We start from the raw sequence: 17,842 nt of genomic DNA, 5'->3' as shown, positions 1-17,842 counted from the left end.
TATATATATATATATATATATATATATATATTTGGTACCAGGAATCGAACTCAGGACCTTGTGCTTGCCAGTCAGGTGCTGATGAAGCTGAGCTATATCTCCGGCCCTCTTGAGTATATTTTCAATATTTTCAATATTCAATATTTCTCATCTCCAGATTTATTTACTTCTTTTTGTAAAACAAATTATCACTGAATTTGGGTCAATTTCAAAAGGATTTATCTAGGAGGGATGCCTTTCTACCTGGGTATCTTCTTTCAGAAAAACTGTTTTAGTCAGATTGCAATCAGAGAAACATCAAAATGCAGGGTTAGATATGGAAACATTCTTGTCCCAGGTACAACATCGAAGACAAAAAATTTTACTTTTCACCGTGGTGTTTGTTTTCAGTTTCCTAGAGATGCACTTTGCTGAGTCAAACAAGTTGCCTTCGGTTTATTATTTCTTGAGAGACTTGAGCATGAATAGATGTAGGATTTGCCAAATGCTAATTCTGAACTGATTAAAATGGCCATATCATTTATTTTTCTTTATTTTCCTACAAGATATTTCTCTTGTATGTTAAACCAGGTTAGCATATTTGGGCTAGCTCCCCTTGGGTCACTGAGTATGGTCTTTGCAATATACTGAAAGAATTGTATTAATATCATAAGTAATTTTTGTGTCCATGTTTATAAAATATACTTAGCTATTCTCTAGCTTTCTTGTGAAATTTTTGATTGACTTTGTAACCAAGACGTAAAAGTAAGGGTGAGTGCTTCATTTATTTTCTAAAAATGGTTGTGGAAAATTAATATTTTTGTCATTTAAATATTTAATAGAATTCTCCAGCGAAGTCATTGAGATGTGGCTTTTCTTGTAGTGGAGGTTTTTTTTACTATATCTAAATTTTCTTCTACATTTCAGATAAAATACTTATTTTTATAATCCATATCTTTATAAGAATTTGTCCACTTAGTTGACAATTTTTGGCATAGACATATCTACCATAACTCCTCATCATATTTTATTTCACTTGTGATGTGAACTTATGTACTTTCCTTCATTTCTAATTTTGCTAATTTGCAGTATTCTTTAGTAAAAGCTGACCTGTAAAATTAAATAATAAGGCAGTTCTAACTCAAATTCACTCATAGTACTGTAAGAGTTAAGCTATCATCAGGATAAGGAACAGATTAAACAGATCATTTTTTGAAACATGGGAAAGAAATATAGAATTTTTTTTGATTATCTATGGGAATAAGAAGGTATTAACACATTAAATGTAAAATACAGATTAAAAATGACTGGAAGGAAAAGATTTGACTTTTAAGAATTTAATTAATTGATTAAGTTTTTGCTTACTTAATATTTACTAAATGTAATTGCTTTATATTCAATAATAACTAAATTCTATATTGTGTTTTGTCAAATAATTTGATCAAGATATATATGCTAAATCAAAGGTAAACCAATTTCATAGGTAAGGTACAGATTCAGTATAGATTAAATGAGACAGAAAGAAACTAGATCATTACTTTTAAGAGGCAATTTAATTAATTATATATTATGTGAAAGAATGTCACATTACTCCAGTGAATTGCACACTAACACAAAAATTCCATGAGATCTGAGTTCAGTATTCAAGTAGAGACATTGTTGTTACCTTAACTGGCATTGAGAAATACAGAGTGATATTTTTACACCTTAAATTATGGAGAATTTTTCAATATGTAAAGAAGAGAAAATGCCATAATTAAACCATGAAACTGTTACTCGTTTCCAGCAACATGAATATGTTGTTATTATTTTTCCTCTGTCCTTGATTGAATATTTACTTAACTTTTCATAAATAGAGGTATCTTACAAGGCATGGTACAGTTTCACACAGCAAAGATTGGTCTCATTTACACTGCTTAATGCATCCCTTAAAGCTATCAATAATGAGATATTACACTACTGATGATATTTTTTATAACAATTTACTCGTGGAGTCAGATGTTCAAAATATGTTTGAAGTGAATAAATAGGTTAAAATGAGCAAAAGAAAAATTTTTAAGGAAAAAAGGCTTAAATTCATTTTCATAACCTTCTTTATATTTTAAAGGCAAATTACTAAGATAAACAGAGTTGTGAAAGAAAATACTTTTCCTGTGAACATATTCCATTCATATACCAATGTTATGTACTCACATACATAATCTTATTTTTCTTGAGAAAAATAAGAGAGAAAATTTGGTCTTCACGGGGCTTTAGAACTTATAGCTCATTATCACATAAAATTGAAAACAGAAGTTCATTCTCTCATCATTCAAAGGCAGAATTTTTGTTACTCATGTATATTTTTAAAATCTCATTTATAAAATGAATTAGTTGTCTTTATAAAAATAGTTCTATGAATGTCAATGTGGTTTTTCTAGTCATATGTAATGGAGTTCAAAAGCATGGAGTGAGAAGCCCAAATGCCTGTATTTTAAACTTAACTTTTTCACACGGAACTTTGACATCTTGGAAAGATTACACTTCCCCTCTCTGCAGAGTTCCACATAAATAATGGTGATGCTAAAATAATGGTGATACTAATATTGTCTGGAACATACTTACTAGGAACTCTGCGTTCATCTATGCACTCTATTAGAACACTGGTTCTTTGCAAGCACTATGAAGAATTAGGCATTGGTTTTATTTTTTAAATTAACTTAAAGTTAATTTTTTGAATAGGATCTTGCTGTATAGCTCAGTCTGGCCTTGGTCTCACTAGGTAGCCCAAGCTGGCCTTGAACTCATGGCCATCCTTCTGCCTCACCTTTCCTGAGTGCTTGGATTATAGGCATGGGTCGCCACACTGGGGTTAGGCATCAGTTTTAGCACTGTTGTTAATTTCCCATTTCTTTAGAAAACTGAACCTAGTGTAATCAAGTTTTTTCATTTTATCTATATTTTACACTATATAAATTATAAGTACCACTAAAAATGGTAGTTTTAGTTAATCTTCACAAAATACTAGCATTGACTGCAATAATGTATACCAAAATGTATTGAACATTTTGTGAAAGACTATGCTATTATGTACAACTAACTTATGAAGTGCTCTATAAATACCGTGTTTTGTATCAAATAAATGAGTTATATAATGAGTAACAGAAATTAATTTATAAAATTAAGTTTATGAAATCTAATTTTATATCAAATGAGATAATGCTGTTTGAATAATATGTTTTAAGTAGTGTGAATTATCAAAATCATTCCTCAGTATTATCAAGATAGCTTCCATAGTTATCTCCCATGGTACAAAACATACCTCTCATTCTCACTTTAGGTTATCTGAGTCACTACTGTGTACAGTGATGGATTTCACTGTATCATATTTTAATGTATAAACATTTCTTAAGCCTCTGATTAGAGGGCTTTCCTTTCATTTTCGATGAATCCCAAAGACAAGATTTTTTAGGCTTGTCAGACTCATTCAGTAAGATTTTAGTTTGCATTCTTCAAAGCTTTCCAGAAGTTTAAATGACTATTTTGAATCTCCCATGGCATAACAGAAGCCAATCAATAGAGAAAGTATATAGGAATAACTGGTTTTTGCTTTTTCATGTTCTTGGATTTGCATTTTAACTCCCCGTTCTTCAGCCTCCATAATCTGAATAGCATCTTCCAAAATTTATCCGTGTGTAAAAACTTATAAGGTAAAATATTAGATTAAATAAATTAAAATATGAGTTATACTGTTCTCTAGTGAACTTATTATGTAACTCCTAGTCTTCAATAAACGACAGGGGCGAAGTTACTAAGTCATTATTCTGGGGCAAAAACCTGTAAAAGGACTTTGGGCAGACACATGGTCACGTGGTACTTTTTTTGATGCTGTCAGCAATTATTCATTATTCTTTCCCTTCCTATCATCAGCACGTAATTTCAAAGTCTATACTAGCTTCCTCTGATCCATTCCTGAGTCTGCTACCTGACATCGATTTTCCTAAGTTTCACTTATCAAAAGCCCTCTCCCTTTCAGTCTCCTAATCATTCATTTTCTCAAGAGGAAACTTCTAAGAAGATTCATTTTGAAGGAACCATTTAAACAAGTAGGATCTTCCAGACAGTAGTTTCTATTATATTGACATGACATAGAACACTCTATGTAGAGAGAAAAATAAAGCTATTAGTGAAGACTGTGTGAACTAACCTTGGTAAGATGGTTAACTCATCCTATCAGGCCCTGCTAGGATGCCTTCTCAGTTTTAGTGGTTAGTCTTAATCTGGTGGTGGGTTTCAGTGATGAAATTTTGTACTATGCTCTGTTAATTTTTGGACAGCAAACATCAAAGCCTCAAATATTCACACTGTTATACTTTTGTCATCTTATCTCTCACAATTTCCTATAATAGTAAAGATATTTTTCATTTGTGAAGGGTAATTAGAAATATATAATATTTATTGAAGAATCAAAATCTGATTATCATTTATCCTTTTATGTTTTTAACAGGTAACCCATTATTAACCAGCAAAGTCAACATACTGATTAATGTCTTGGATGTCAATGAATTTCCTCCAGAAATATCTGTGCCATATGAGACAGTGGTGTGTGAAAATGCCAAACCAGGACAGGTATCTTCGCAAATTGTTGACTCAAGTATCTAAAGATTTATCATGTGTGCGTTAACTTGTAAATCCCGACGTCAGTACATCTACCTATACTGTATTTATTTTTCTGGATCAAAAGTGTTTATGAAGTAAGCCACATAAAATATCAAACATTATTTAACGGCAGATGCATACATATTAAGGGCAGGAAGTCTTGGTTGCATAATCAAAGTTCTTTGGATCATTCGAGATCTAGAATTGTTGATTCTGTGGGGCTTTCCTACTCTATTATTGTGGAATTTCTGAAGAACTTGTGACTATGAATTCAAGAAGCAGAACTTTAGGGTGTCTTTGTCCGTATTTTTTTCCTACTTTGCTCACACAAGGCTCTAAGCATATTGAGGAGGGATATAAAGGTTTTTTTTTTTATTTGTATTGAGAATATCTAAGCTATTTTAAATATGCTTTGAATTGTGTTCATGAAGTCATTTTTTGTTGAAGACAGTGTGGAGATCTTACAAAGGAGGACCAAGTTGTTAATAAAAGTCATTGTAAAAGTCCTAGGTTTCTAGAGTCATGGTGGATAGGAGGTTTCTTCTTTCCTCCTATACTTCTTTGAAAGGCTGAATGAATAGCATAATGAGAATCAAACCTGTATATGAGAAGAGTATATCATAAAACAAGAGTATGATTAATCTAATACTATATACCTAATTCTAATACAAGAATGTTTTGATGTGCTCTGGTTTACTATATATTAAGTAGCATAACCACTTATTTGAGTAAATGTGAAAGTGTTAAATTTGAATAGAACAAATATTAATGTTTTCAACTACACTTTTGTTCAAAAGTGCACTCTTTAATCTCTTTTATTATTTATTTCTAGTTTGTGTGCCTAACTCTCCTTAGTAAAATATTTACACCTGTGCTATTCACTATCTCCATAGCTGTTAAATTAAAAGTTACAAACCTGAAAACAAATGTTCTCACTCATACTAACCACACTGACAGTGCCATAAATGTATGTGCTGAGCATATGCCCTACCACAAAAAGTTAAAAAAGTAATGCCAGTCTTTTATCTTTCAGGAAATTGGGGGTATTAATAATTTCAGATAAATCAAAATCTTATAATAATCTAAATGAAACACTTTGGGAAAAGAGCCCTGTTTAATCCCATAGTTTTCTCGAATAAATTGAAGGATTGGGAAATGTGGAAGTTACTAGAAATGAACCTGAGTTTGTTACATGCGGAGACTGTAGTCTAACAAGTATCTTTTGAGTGTTGTGTGTTCCACCAGACGACACCTGTGCATGAGGGATAATCCTAAATTAGCCCTTGGGTTGCACATTTTTAGTTTATGTCTCATCATGCCTCTGGAATCAGAGGTATGCATAGGAATTATCTATTTCTTAGAGAAATAGATAATACAGACTCTTGAATGTGCATGTGTGTGTCTATCAGAAAAGGAGAGAAAGAGTAGGAAGACAGACGGTGCCATGTAGATCTGGGAAGATTTGCATGGGAGATTTTTTTCTTAGGGTAGAAACATTCAAGTAATGCTTCCAGGTAAGTGTTAGTCTCTATGCTTTACAGAATCTTAAAATATATTTTTAGAAGTTATAGCCTTCATAAGCTTTGATGCTAAATACTGCTTACTAGTCATAGTAAGAAAACAAAACAAAAATTGGACAATCTGATATTGATTCCTAAATAACATGCAGAAACTGTATCAGTGAAATAGTGTGATCTGAAAAAACGGCCTAAGTGAAGAAAAGGTGAAGTTTTAGTGGATCTGTAAAATGATTTTTTTGACTAAATTACCACATTTCATGATATGGTCTTTAATGCAGAAATGTGACAGTGTGACCATTGACAATTTTATAGGATAAATAAGTTCTGTGTAACTAATTCATAGTAAGACAAGGAATTGAAATTCATAGTAAAGGACCAATTAATTTTTAATTTTCAAATTACTAATATTGCACTGATACTCAATTTCCCAATGATAGCTTTCTATCACATTTATCTGTGTATCATTTATACACTGTTGCATGTGCACAGCTAGATGGGGATGTGGACCATAGTGATGACACTGGATGACAACTACAGATCAAAACAGAAAGTAGTAAAGGAATCACATTTAATGGCATCATTCCAAGATCACATGATGTGTAATTCATGCCCTGGGGCCAGGCCACCATACTTGAAATCTATCTTCCTTCAGAAAATTCTAATTTATTCCCAGAACTTAACCCTCTGGACAGCACATAGTCTTCTCATTTCCCCAGCTTTGGGAAAGCTATTTGACACAAAGTTATTGACTATTATGATTTAAAAATGTATTTGTGCTCAAGAGGGTAAGCAGACAAGATGGTGAGTTTCAAAAAACAAAAATATAAAATGATATAATGACATTCTCATGTACTTATCTGTACAGTGAGATATAAATTTCATAGTTTGGCTGTAAGTTAACTTGTTTCCACATTTTTACAGGTATCATCTTGAAGTACCCAGATTTTAACTGCAAGATACACAATGTATGGCAGCAAGTTAGGAAATATTCTGAAAAAAGAAACCTAGTTTTGATTGTTTTAAAACCTGCAGAAACAATTTTTCTTCCCAGTGAATAAGAAAAATTAACATGAAATCAAAATGGCATATATTTTTGTGGCTTTTGTTTCTCATTACTTTATTCATTTATAAAAATAAAACTCATTCCCACAAACATAACTGGTGTAAAATTTTGCTATTGCAAGGACTTTTAAGTAATCAGATATTTTGTTTCCAGTAAGCATTTTCATTTTTAGGGTAGAAACCTTTTATTTCATCTAATTTTAAAGGCAAGCAAGTACATTTTATTTTTGTTTTGCTTATTAGTGAGAATTTTCAATGCTGGTAAGCTTTTCTGGTATGCAAATATTGATTTAAAATGAAACTATGTCCTGTAACTGTACCTGCCATTATTACCAGTAGATGTTTAAAGAATTGTTTCTAAAAATTAAGTGTAAAAAATTGGCCCGCTGATAGTGATTCTAAAGGCTTATTTCTGTCTACTTGCATGTTTCATTAAATAAATTTATTAGCCCATTGTTGTAAGTTCCCTTTGAAACTGACGACTGACTACAGGTTTAATCTCAACACTGTTTCAGATAATTCAGATAGTCAGTGCCGCAGACCGAGATCTCTCACCCGCTGGGCAGCAATTCTCTTTTAGATTATCACCTGAGGCTGCCATCAAACCAAATTTTACAGTCCGTGATTTCAGGAGTAAGTATCACCACGTAAAGATTAACCTCTTATCCTGTAGCTTCTTCCGAGGGTACAGACACTAGGAATGAGTGCTTCTCCTAATAGCACTCCATTTCATAAAGTATGGAAAACCCTGCATGAGAAGTCCAAAAATTTTCTGCAGTATTTCAAATATTTAGCCCATATAGATTGTTTTCAGTAAACTAGCAAACTTTCACTATAAAAGTAGACTACCTCTTCATGAGTCAAGAATATAAATTATCTGGGAAATTGAGTGTTTTCCATTTTAAATATATTATTTGTCCTACATGTAAGTTACTTGTAAACACAAGTAGATAACAGTATAGAAACGGTTTTATTTGAATAACACATGGTTGAGTAGAGGTTGGGAATGTGGGTGTTATAACAAGGATGATGGACTGTGGGTTCATTCCATCGCACCTAACCAGCAGACTCTCAGCGTGCACACTTATACTAGGTAATGTCAACTTCGTAGTATTTGTGTTAAAATTATATATTAATATGCTTTAACAAAATGCTCAAAATAAGCAGCAGTTATAATAAGTTTAGCAGATACTTCTGCCGTTATGTTTACCCACACACTTTTTTTATGCTTACTACCATCATTTTTAATAATATTTCTAAGGCTGTTAAATTTGTTTCCATTAAAACCACTACCTAACGTAATAGTGCCTCCTTAGAAATACAGATGCTTCCTACTCTGTGAGTAAGCTTTGTATCTAAAAACTCATCAAAAATTTGAAAGTATCTTAAAGTGAAAACATATTTAATATATGTAACCTACCGAATGTCACCACTTACTCTATCTTAACTGTGCTCAGAACACTTACAGTAACCTAAAGATGAGCAAAAGCTTTAATACAAATCCTATTTTATAGTACAGTATTGAATACTCGTGTAAACTCTTAAGTATTCTACTAAAAGTGAAAGAGTGGTGTCTCATCATGCCTCTGGAATCATAAACTGAGTCATTGTAATGTTCGGACTGCCTATCAAAGGTTTATCTGTGGTCCATTAAGTATGAGTTAGTTGTCCTGACTGCATTAGTTTTGTGACTAGGTGTATTTTATCTACTCTAAACTTCTGTATTCTATAAAATTTATTTTATTATAAAATAAATTTATTTTATTATAAAATAAGAATTGAAATGACTGATTTCATAATGTTGGGTAGTGAAAGTCTACAGTTTTAATAAATTTTTAGTTTACTCAGAAAACACTGTGCTCTGTGACTCATATTTTCATGATTAACCTGATGTAGATCTTCCAATAAAGATATACTTGTAGGAGATATTTGATACTTCTTTTTATTGACTGATGTGACCATATATCTAGCTGCCTAATAAATTTCATTTATCAGTTCTCAATAAATAATACACTGAAAATAAACTGAAAAATAAGGCTTTGTTTTCGTTTCAAAAAAGAAAAAAAATACCAAGTCTCTATCTTTTTCTAAACATGGACACATCAGGATTTCTGTTCTTCATTTGCACTCAGGTTGCAAATTTAATTTCTGTTCCTTTCCTTCAGCACCAAATGTTTAACAATGAAGTGTTGAAGATTTCAACATTACTTCAATTAGCCCCGATTTTTCCATCTCTTCTGTCATCCTGAGTTTACTCTCAGTGAATCTAATAGAGAAAACCGCAGTCTCTTGCGTCTGAATTAGAAAACATCCTGTCTGTAACAATAGCACATTATCCTTACAAAGCAAATTCCAATCCTGTTACATATTGTTTTCACAACAAGGTACTTTCTTTTGCTGTGAATGTAGAGAAAGTACCTAAATTCAGGTTGTTCAGTTTGGAGTCTACAAGTAGAATAATAGAACATGACTGAAATACTAACCCATATTGTCCTGAGTAATATATTTTTCTAATTTTTAAAATTATTCCTAATTGCTAATTGTGCATGGTTATAATAAACTACATGCTATGTATTTATAAAATAGGAATTGTTTCTAGGAATTACTTTAATTGGCTCAAGAAATAAAATTGTGTTATGAATAAAATAAAACACCTGTTACTTTCAATAGGAATATTGATTGAATTTATATAAAGATAGAATGTATAGTCTTACATTATAACAAATTTATATCATTGTTGATTGAGTTAAAATTAAAGTGAATTTTGTCATTACCTTAGTGCCATCACATTAATATAGTAAGTGTTATAACTCACGGTGCTTATAAATTTTAATGAAAGTTCATGTTTTTAACATACAAGATCATTCTTTCCATGTTCCTTACTTTTGCTGTTGTACAAAAGTGAAAACACATAAAAGTCTACATAAATGCATATGCAATCCTTTTTTACTATTTAAGAGCGCTTGATAACAGGACTCCCTGCCATCCATAGATACCCAAATCTATAGATGCCCATGTCCCTTATATAAAAAGTTATTTTGCATATAATTCATGAAGATGATGCTATACACTTTATATTATTTTTAAGTTACTTTACCATGATATGTTCTGTAAATGTTATATAAATAATTGTTATACTTTACTGTTTAGGGAATAAAGACAAAAATATGTATATGTTTTGCACACATTTTCTTTACAAATATTTACTTTATATATCTTCTCTTTGCAAAGATAATATTCTGTTGTAGAATTTGTGGATATGGAAAAATATATATTCAGTATATTAAAAACAACATATATATATATATAACATTACAGACTGGATAAACTAAGTCAACTGATTTTTAATATATTTTTAAAAATAGGCTTTTATGTAAAATGTTTTACATATTCATGCTTTGTTATTCCTCCAGTAACACATCTGAGGACATTGAAAAAGTATTTTTTTCCTCAAAGAGTCTATGACAGCAGAAAAATATAAAGCAGTCTAATAGCTTCTTGTGTTTAAAATCATCATATATTCTTTCTCAAAAAAAAATTTATTTCTTTCACCACACAAGATTAATGATTTTTCTTTTCCCAAAGTATATTTTAATTACATTTTATTATAGTTTGATGTCTTTCATAAAGTTAAAAGAAATCATCAAAATATGATTCATTTTGCCAACTGAAGAACTTCCTACTGCTTAGCAGATACCAACTTTAAGAGTTGAAGTGATGCGTGTATTAACCATGTCACCATAAATGTCATGTTTTGTAGACAACACAGCTGGAATTGAAACCAGAAGAAATGGATACAGCCGCAGGCAACAAGAGCTGTATTTCCTGCCTGTGGTAATAGAAGACAGCAGTTACCCGGTCCAGAGCAGCACAAACACAATGACCATCAGAGTTTGTAGATGTGACTCTGATGGTACCATTCTGTCTTGTAATGTGGAAGCAATTTTTCTGCCTGTAGGACTTAGCACTGGGGCTTTGATCGCAATCCTTCTATGCATTGTTATACTTTTAGGTTGGTTTAACTATTTCTCTTCTCTTTTCTCTCTCTCTCTCTCTCTCTCTCTCTCTCTCTCTTTCTCTCTCTCTCAATCTCTTTCTCTCTCTCTCAATCTCTCTCTCTCTCTCTCAATCTCTCTAGTTTCCCTACTTTTCTCTCCTATCTCTTTCCTCAATTTACCATATAAATAAACATTCTTCACTGACTTATCTCATCTAAATACAAGATTATCTAAATTTATTGAATTAAACTTAATTTTCTGCAATTAATTTTCTATTTTGTAACTCATGAATACCATTATTAAATGTAGAATATGTTCAAATAAGCCCTGAGGAAATTTCAAAATTTTGGCCTTTGACACAATGAAATTCCTATCATAAATTTTCACTTAGAACTGTTTCTCCATTTATTTTATGTATCAGTAATCACTGCTGTCTACTACACATGATTGTCTGTTACATGATTATATCATACATGAACAATATTTCAAAATTTCAGTCCCATAAAAAAGGAATAAAAACAGGAAAAAATACAATGTATTTTTTTACCTCAATTTGTTGTTGTCCTGCTTAAACTGCCAGCCAGAAGGAGTTCTGCTTTTCTCACATCTCACATCAGAATCCTTACTATTCTCCTCTAACAGAATAGAGCAGACTAAAATATCTAGATGCACCTCAGAGAAAAAGGATTGAAGTCAGTGTACTCTGCAACATCTCTGCGAGTGAATGTAGAGCTGGTTGAGGTGTTTCCATCTCTCAGCAACTCTGCTCAGCTCTTCCATCACTCACATTTCACTGCTACGCTCACATGGTGCATTTTGCCAATCTTTCCTTTAAAATCAGATTACAGCAAATATGCAACGGAGTGTTGTGGTGTCATTTATATATGCACACTCACTATGTAGCCAAAAACATTCTGACACCTATTAACACCTGACTTTATCTCTAGGATGGAAAACAAAATTTTAAAAACAAATACTAGAGAGAGAAGCATGGAATACAGTATTACATAATTATTTGTGGAGAACACCCAGAGCCAGACTCCTACTGACTTGAACAATAAATTCTAGTCCATTTTGTGTGGTGTAGGTATTAATCCCACACCAATATCTTTGGAGTACACAATAAAGTATTTCTGATATCCTTATAATTTATAATACATTATCCTTAGCATCTGTTTTTGGTTGACACTTTAACCTTCAAAATGACATAGTGAAAATAACATCTGTACATCTGCAGCTGTACTTGATTTGGGTGTATAGCTTCAAATCAATGTCCTGCACCCATTTGCCTCTTTTCTCTTGGAGCTAAATCAACCCTCAACAGTTCCATACAAATGTAACAAGACTGGGCAAATTCCGGGTGCTGTGCTTTGGCTTACGGGCCCTTCACCTGCTGCATCAGGCAGTCGTTGAGCTCATCATGTCCATGTACCGGCAGCTGTAGCCCACTCATGCCCCTCAGTAAGCCAAGCGTCCGGAGCACACCAAACCATTGCAGGTGTTTTGAATTCCTTGTGCACAGTACTGATTTTTATCATTTTTTATCTTGCTATGGAATCCACTGTAAAATTTGTCTATTCCCTCACTTTTTTGACCAAACGCAGAGTACTTTAGGCTTTCCATTTTCATCTCCTTCCTGCAGTGAATGGCAGCATTGAAAAATGGGAAAGAAAGCCCACCAATTTAATGGACAGCACTGAGTCGACTAAGAAAAAATACATTAATGCAATGAAAATGTATCAATTATTTCAAAATATTACCTTGTTCCATGAAGTTAAACAAAATTTTGATAGGGAATACACAACAATCAGAGATCTTATTTCACATGATTTATTAAACAGTGGCCCTTATATTCTACATTTTTTTCCTTCTTTCCTCCTTTCTTCTCTTTCTTCATTTTTTTCTTCCTCCTTCTAATATATTCCTTTTAAAACTCATTGTCTCAAAGAAGATTTGGATTATTTCATTAAAAATACAAATTTCCAATATGCAATTGAGAAATAATACAATTGGAAAATTAGCTATCGATGACATTTCTGTTGTACTTACAATCCATAATGTTCATTTTTTATTATATCAATTTTTATGGTTGTGTATGGTTAGAGCCATCATTTTCTCTTTTCATAAAGCATTATTTTTCATGTAGAGTATATGGCAATATAAGGATAAACATGATAGTGTAGATAATTTTACTGATTTTTTTTTACAGCACCAAATGAAGCTAACTTTAGACAATAAAAAAATCAGCAAAGACATAATCTCATCCATTACATTACGCTGAGTTTGAAAATAACAGTACGTTATTAAAGCAATTAAGCAAGCACCGGCGCATCTTTACTTATGGTGACATAGAATGACCTGTCTACATTCTGTGATCAAATTTCTCTTTTATCTTGTTCTAGCCATAGTTGTGCTGTATGTAGCGCTGAGAAGACAGAAGAAGAAAGACACCCTGATGACCTCCAAGGAAGACATCAGAGACAACGTTATCCACTATGATGATGAAGGCGGTGGGGAGGAAGACACCCAGGCCTTTGACATCGGGGCTCTGCGAAATCCAAAGGTGATTGAAGAGAACAAAATTCGCAGGGATATTAAACCAGACTCTCTCTGTTTACCACGTCAGAGGCCACCAGTGGAAGATAACACAGACATAAGGGATTTCATTAATCAAAGGCTACAGGAAAATGACATGGACCCAACTGCACCACCATATGACTCCTTGGCCACATATGCCTATGAAGGAAATGGGTCCGTGGCAGAGTCCCTCAGCTCCATTGACTCTCTCACCACAGATGCTGACCAGGACTATGATTATCTGGCCGACTGGGGACCACGCTTTAAAGTCTTGGCGGACATGTTTGGAGAAGAAGAAAACTATAACCCTGATAAAGTCACTTAGGGGTGAGGTGAAGGCTAACACAACTGAGGGAGACATTTTTAACAACAAGAAAACACAACTAGGACTCACACACCTGTACACACACACACACACATACACAAACAAGCTTTGTAGGACAAGATTCCTTTCATTATCTGGTTTCTAGCAAGTTGCTATAGTTATATTGTCAGTTTGTCAATTTTGGTTTATTCTGCCAACACAAGATAAATCTTATAATATAGAGTTGCTTTGTTTTGCTTTGTTATTTCAGAAACACACTGAGACAAGCTCAGGCCTATTATGTACAATTTATTGACGTGACAACCTAGAATGAAGATAGCTCTGTGGCATCACAGTGGAAGAGTGTTAGATTTTTCTTAATTCCACTAAAGTGCCTATTGAAACTCTTATCATTTAAAGTGGTGGACACTACACTCTGCTGTGATGGCACTGCAGGATTCAGAGATAAAGAGGAATAAAACAAAGACACCATCTCTATGTACAGGAGCAATAGCAACACGCCGACTTTTCTCATTCCTTTTTAGAAATAAAGAACACTTCTTGAACTCTCTCTTCATATGATTAAAAGGCTTTTCCCTTTTCAACTGTATGCCTGACACATTTGCTTTTCTTACACTTTCAGAAAACTGAAATCAATGTGAAAAGATCAAATTCAGCATGTAAGTAATGAGTTATGAGGGCAATGATTGGTCTTCACATTAGTTCATGTTAAAGATGTTAATTAATTAAAATATTACTTTTTTCCCAAAAACTAAACAGTTAAAAGTATAAACTAAAAAGTGCCTCTTTATAAAGAGAGGCCTCAGGGCTCAAATTCCACAGTAAAATAAATAATGGCTTTGTTTAATACTATACTGGTGTGTGAAACTTGGTTTTAAAAATCACCAAATCATTTTGTCTTCATAGAAAAGATTTCAGCTTGTGTTTGTATGAAAAATTTTTAAAGAAAACCTGTATTTTGTTTCAACATGGGAAGAAAAGTTTATTACGCAGCTTCTTAGCATTTCCTGCAACCTAGGGACTCTCTGATGAACAGTATAAATAAAATACACATCAAGTAGCATGGTCTAGATCTATAACATACCAAAAAATCTGCATCACTTATTTCTTACCAAATGAAAAATCAAGGACGTCAGAAAGTTAAAACCAATGACTAAAGCCTAAAAGGCACAAAATGCAAAATCAGGCAGCTGACCCATTTACTTTACTAACATATATTTCATCTTGTAAACACACAGTTCTTAACTCTGAGCTCAGCATTACCTCTTTCCTGTTTTATCTGCAAGAATTCCCATAAACGTGATCTGTTACATCTCTTGGGTTAAACAAACTTTTCAGTTTCATGTAAGCTTCTGAGAAATATTAGATTTTAGGTGTCTGTTAGTAATTCATATTCACTTTACTTTCAAGTAGATTTTCAGTAAAGCTGGACATAACACAACAGAGATGAACTAATCATAAAGTAATATATTTTCTCAGTAATATGACTATATAAATAGCTACTGAAATACTGATGCTATAAGAAAAGAATAAATTTTCTTACAAGTCCTTGCAAAAGATAGAGTCAGTTGCTATACTTATAAAATATCTATGAAAGTATTTAACCTGCAAGGTTGTGGCAGTAAAACTTTACACATGAGAAAATAGAGTTGAAATATGTATCACGTAGGCAATGTCTGTTCAGCATTATTCTTTCACAAATGCTTATTTTCAAATTATCAGACTGGGGTGGATGTGGTGGCAGAGTGTCCATGGGAATCTGCATTTCTCCTCTTTTTTTTTTTTTTTTTTTTTTGCTGTTATCCCTTTGCATACTCTCCTGTCCTTCCTATCAGGAATGACTATTGAATTTATTTTTCTCTATTCCATTCCCCAGCATTACTTTTGCTTCATCCATGGAAACTGCATTATGATATCCATGAAGTTTAAGCAGTTTTCAGTATAATATGTTTTATAAACTACTTACATAAAAAAATTTTTAAAAGTTCGTATCAAGGAGAAAAGCAATGGCGCTCTCTGGTTTTCCCCAAGCAGCAAGGCTCTCTCGGGAAGGAAGAATAACCTCCTGAAGAAGGTTGATATGCAAGATCACTTCCTACAAACAAAATGATTCTTGGCAGAAGCCATTTCACTTCATGCTGCATTCTGCTAGGGAGTGTAACTGCCTTTACACGCAGTCATTCAACAAAGCCTGGGATGACGTGCAGATAAACTGGGGGATTGTTTCAAACTGCATGTCTGATGCTAAGCAAAAATGTGAAATCTGCAGACCTTACTTTCAGTACAAAAATCATTTCTTCAGTGTCTCCATCTTTACTTTTTCAATGCTGCTATATATTTTTGCTAGAGTTATCATAACAAACTATCACGGATGGAGGGGCCAAATGAGGGCCATTCTCGTGGGCTTGCAGGAGGCCCAGTTTGACTGTTTTCACACGTTCTCCTTCTGTGCTAGTTTGTTTCCGTATTTCCCTTCTTGGAGGACAGCAGTCATGTGAGATGAGGGCCTATGAATATGACTTCTTTGGAACTTACCTCCGTAAATGCTCTGGCTCCAAATACAGTCACATTTTGAGGTACTCGAAATTAGGGTTTCAGCATGTGAATTCATTCCAATGCAACCATATAGGCATTAGGAGCAATTGTCTGTACAAACAGCAATTTATTTATAAAAACAAAAGGAAAAAAATATATGATGAAAAACTACTTGGAAATACTTTAGGTACAATGGGAATCTGCAAAGTTTATGTTGGTAAGAAAAGCTATTTAATGCTCATACATTGGAAGTATGGGATATCTTTTATACTAAGTAAATCACTAAGCTTGATATTTCAATACTTGTAATGTTTGGCATATATTTTAGTTAAAATAAAATCATTACCCTTTATTCAAATATTAGCAATATAAAAATTATTGAGAATTTATGTAGGTAGTTTTGACTACTAATATTATTAAATCATAATTTTCTCATTGGTTTGAATGTTTTCCTTTGTAGAAGTATATTTGTACAGGTAACACATATGTTAATCATACATTTAAAAACATTACCTTTACGGTCAAAGAAGAATTAGATGAACACATACAAGTCAACTAGTGTGACTGATTTACTAGAAATAATCTAAAATTGCTTTTGTACCAAATAGTATTTCCCACTAAATGTGTCCTATGGGGCAAGTTCACTAACCTCTCAGTACTCCATTCATGTGAGTGAAATTAACTTGTCACACTTACTATTGTCTCAGATTCCTCTGAAATTTCTTGACTCAGAAATTCTAGTTATAAGCACTTAAATTTCATTAAATAATTTACATACTGATTATATAAAAGTTTGAGAATTATTGAGATCTCCAAGACATAAATAATGAAAATTTTTGCTCTATAGATTTAATTAATCAGGCACTGAAGCTCACCCCTTCCACTGCACCAAGAAAACCACTACTGTTTAGGTAGAAATGCAAATATTCTTCAGAAAGTCAGAAGTTAGCCTGGTGCACAGGAAGAAATAGCAAATATTATTAACATAGCTAGAATCAGGATTTAATATAAAGAGGAAATTAAAGGATAGGAAGAAAAAAATTAGAAGGATGTAACATTTCCTTTAGAAATTTCTTCAAATGTTTCAGTAACTACTGTATTTCCAAATGAAAATTTAAGGTTGGCATATGCTCAGGGGTTAACTTGAATAAAGCTCTGGAATCAAACTTTAGCTTGATTAAATGAAGAGAAAAAGAAGGAATTCCTGA

General features: G+C 32.7%; 1 protein-coding gene across 1 annotated transcript in view; it reads left to right on the top strand.

Moving 5' to 3' along the window:
* Cdh12 (cadherin 12, type 2 (N-cadherin 2)) overlaps positions 1–14,931 on the top strand; it is a 958,345-nt gene extending 943,414 nt beyond the window's left edge. The window contains exons 11-14 of the mRNA XM_005386141.1: positions 4,466–4,587; positions 7,715–7,832; positions 10,960–11,211; positions 13,600–14,931. Of these exons, the coding sequence (XP_005386198.1) occupies positions 4,466–4,587; positions 7,715–7,832; positions 10,960–11,211; positions 13,600–14,099 (992 nt within the window). The 3' untranslated portion in view covers positions 14,100–14,931. The remainder of the gene's footprint in view (positions 1–4,465; positions 4,588–7,714; positions 7,833–10,959; positions 11,212–13,599) is intronic.
* The last annotated feature ends 2,911 nt before the right edge of the window (positions 14,932–17,842 follow it).

Source organism: Chinchilla lanigera, unplaced genomic scaffold, assembly GCF_000276665.1.
Source record: "Chinchilla lanigera isolate Chin_1 unplaced genomic scaffold, ChiLan1.0 scaffold00025, whole genome shotgun sequence".
NCBI classification, from domain to species: Eukaryota; Metazoa; Chordata; class Mammalia; order Rodentia; family Chinchillidae; genus Chinchilla; species Chinchilla lanigera.
The sequence above is the reverse complement of the archived record's forward strand: the minus strand, read 5'-3'. Positions and strand labels throughout refer to the sequence as shown.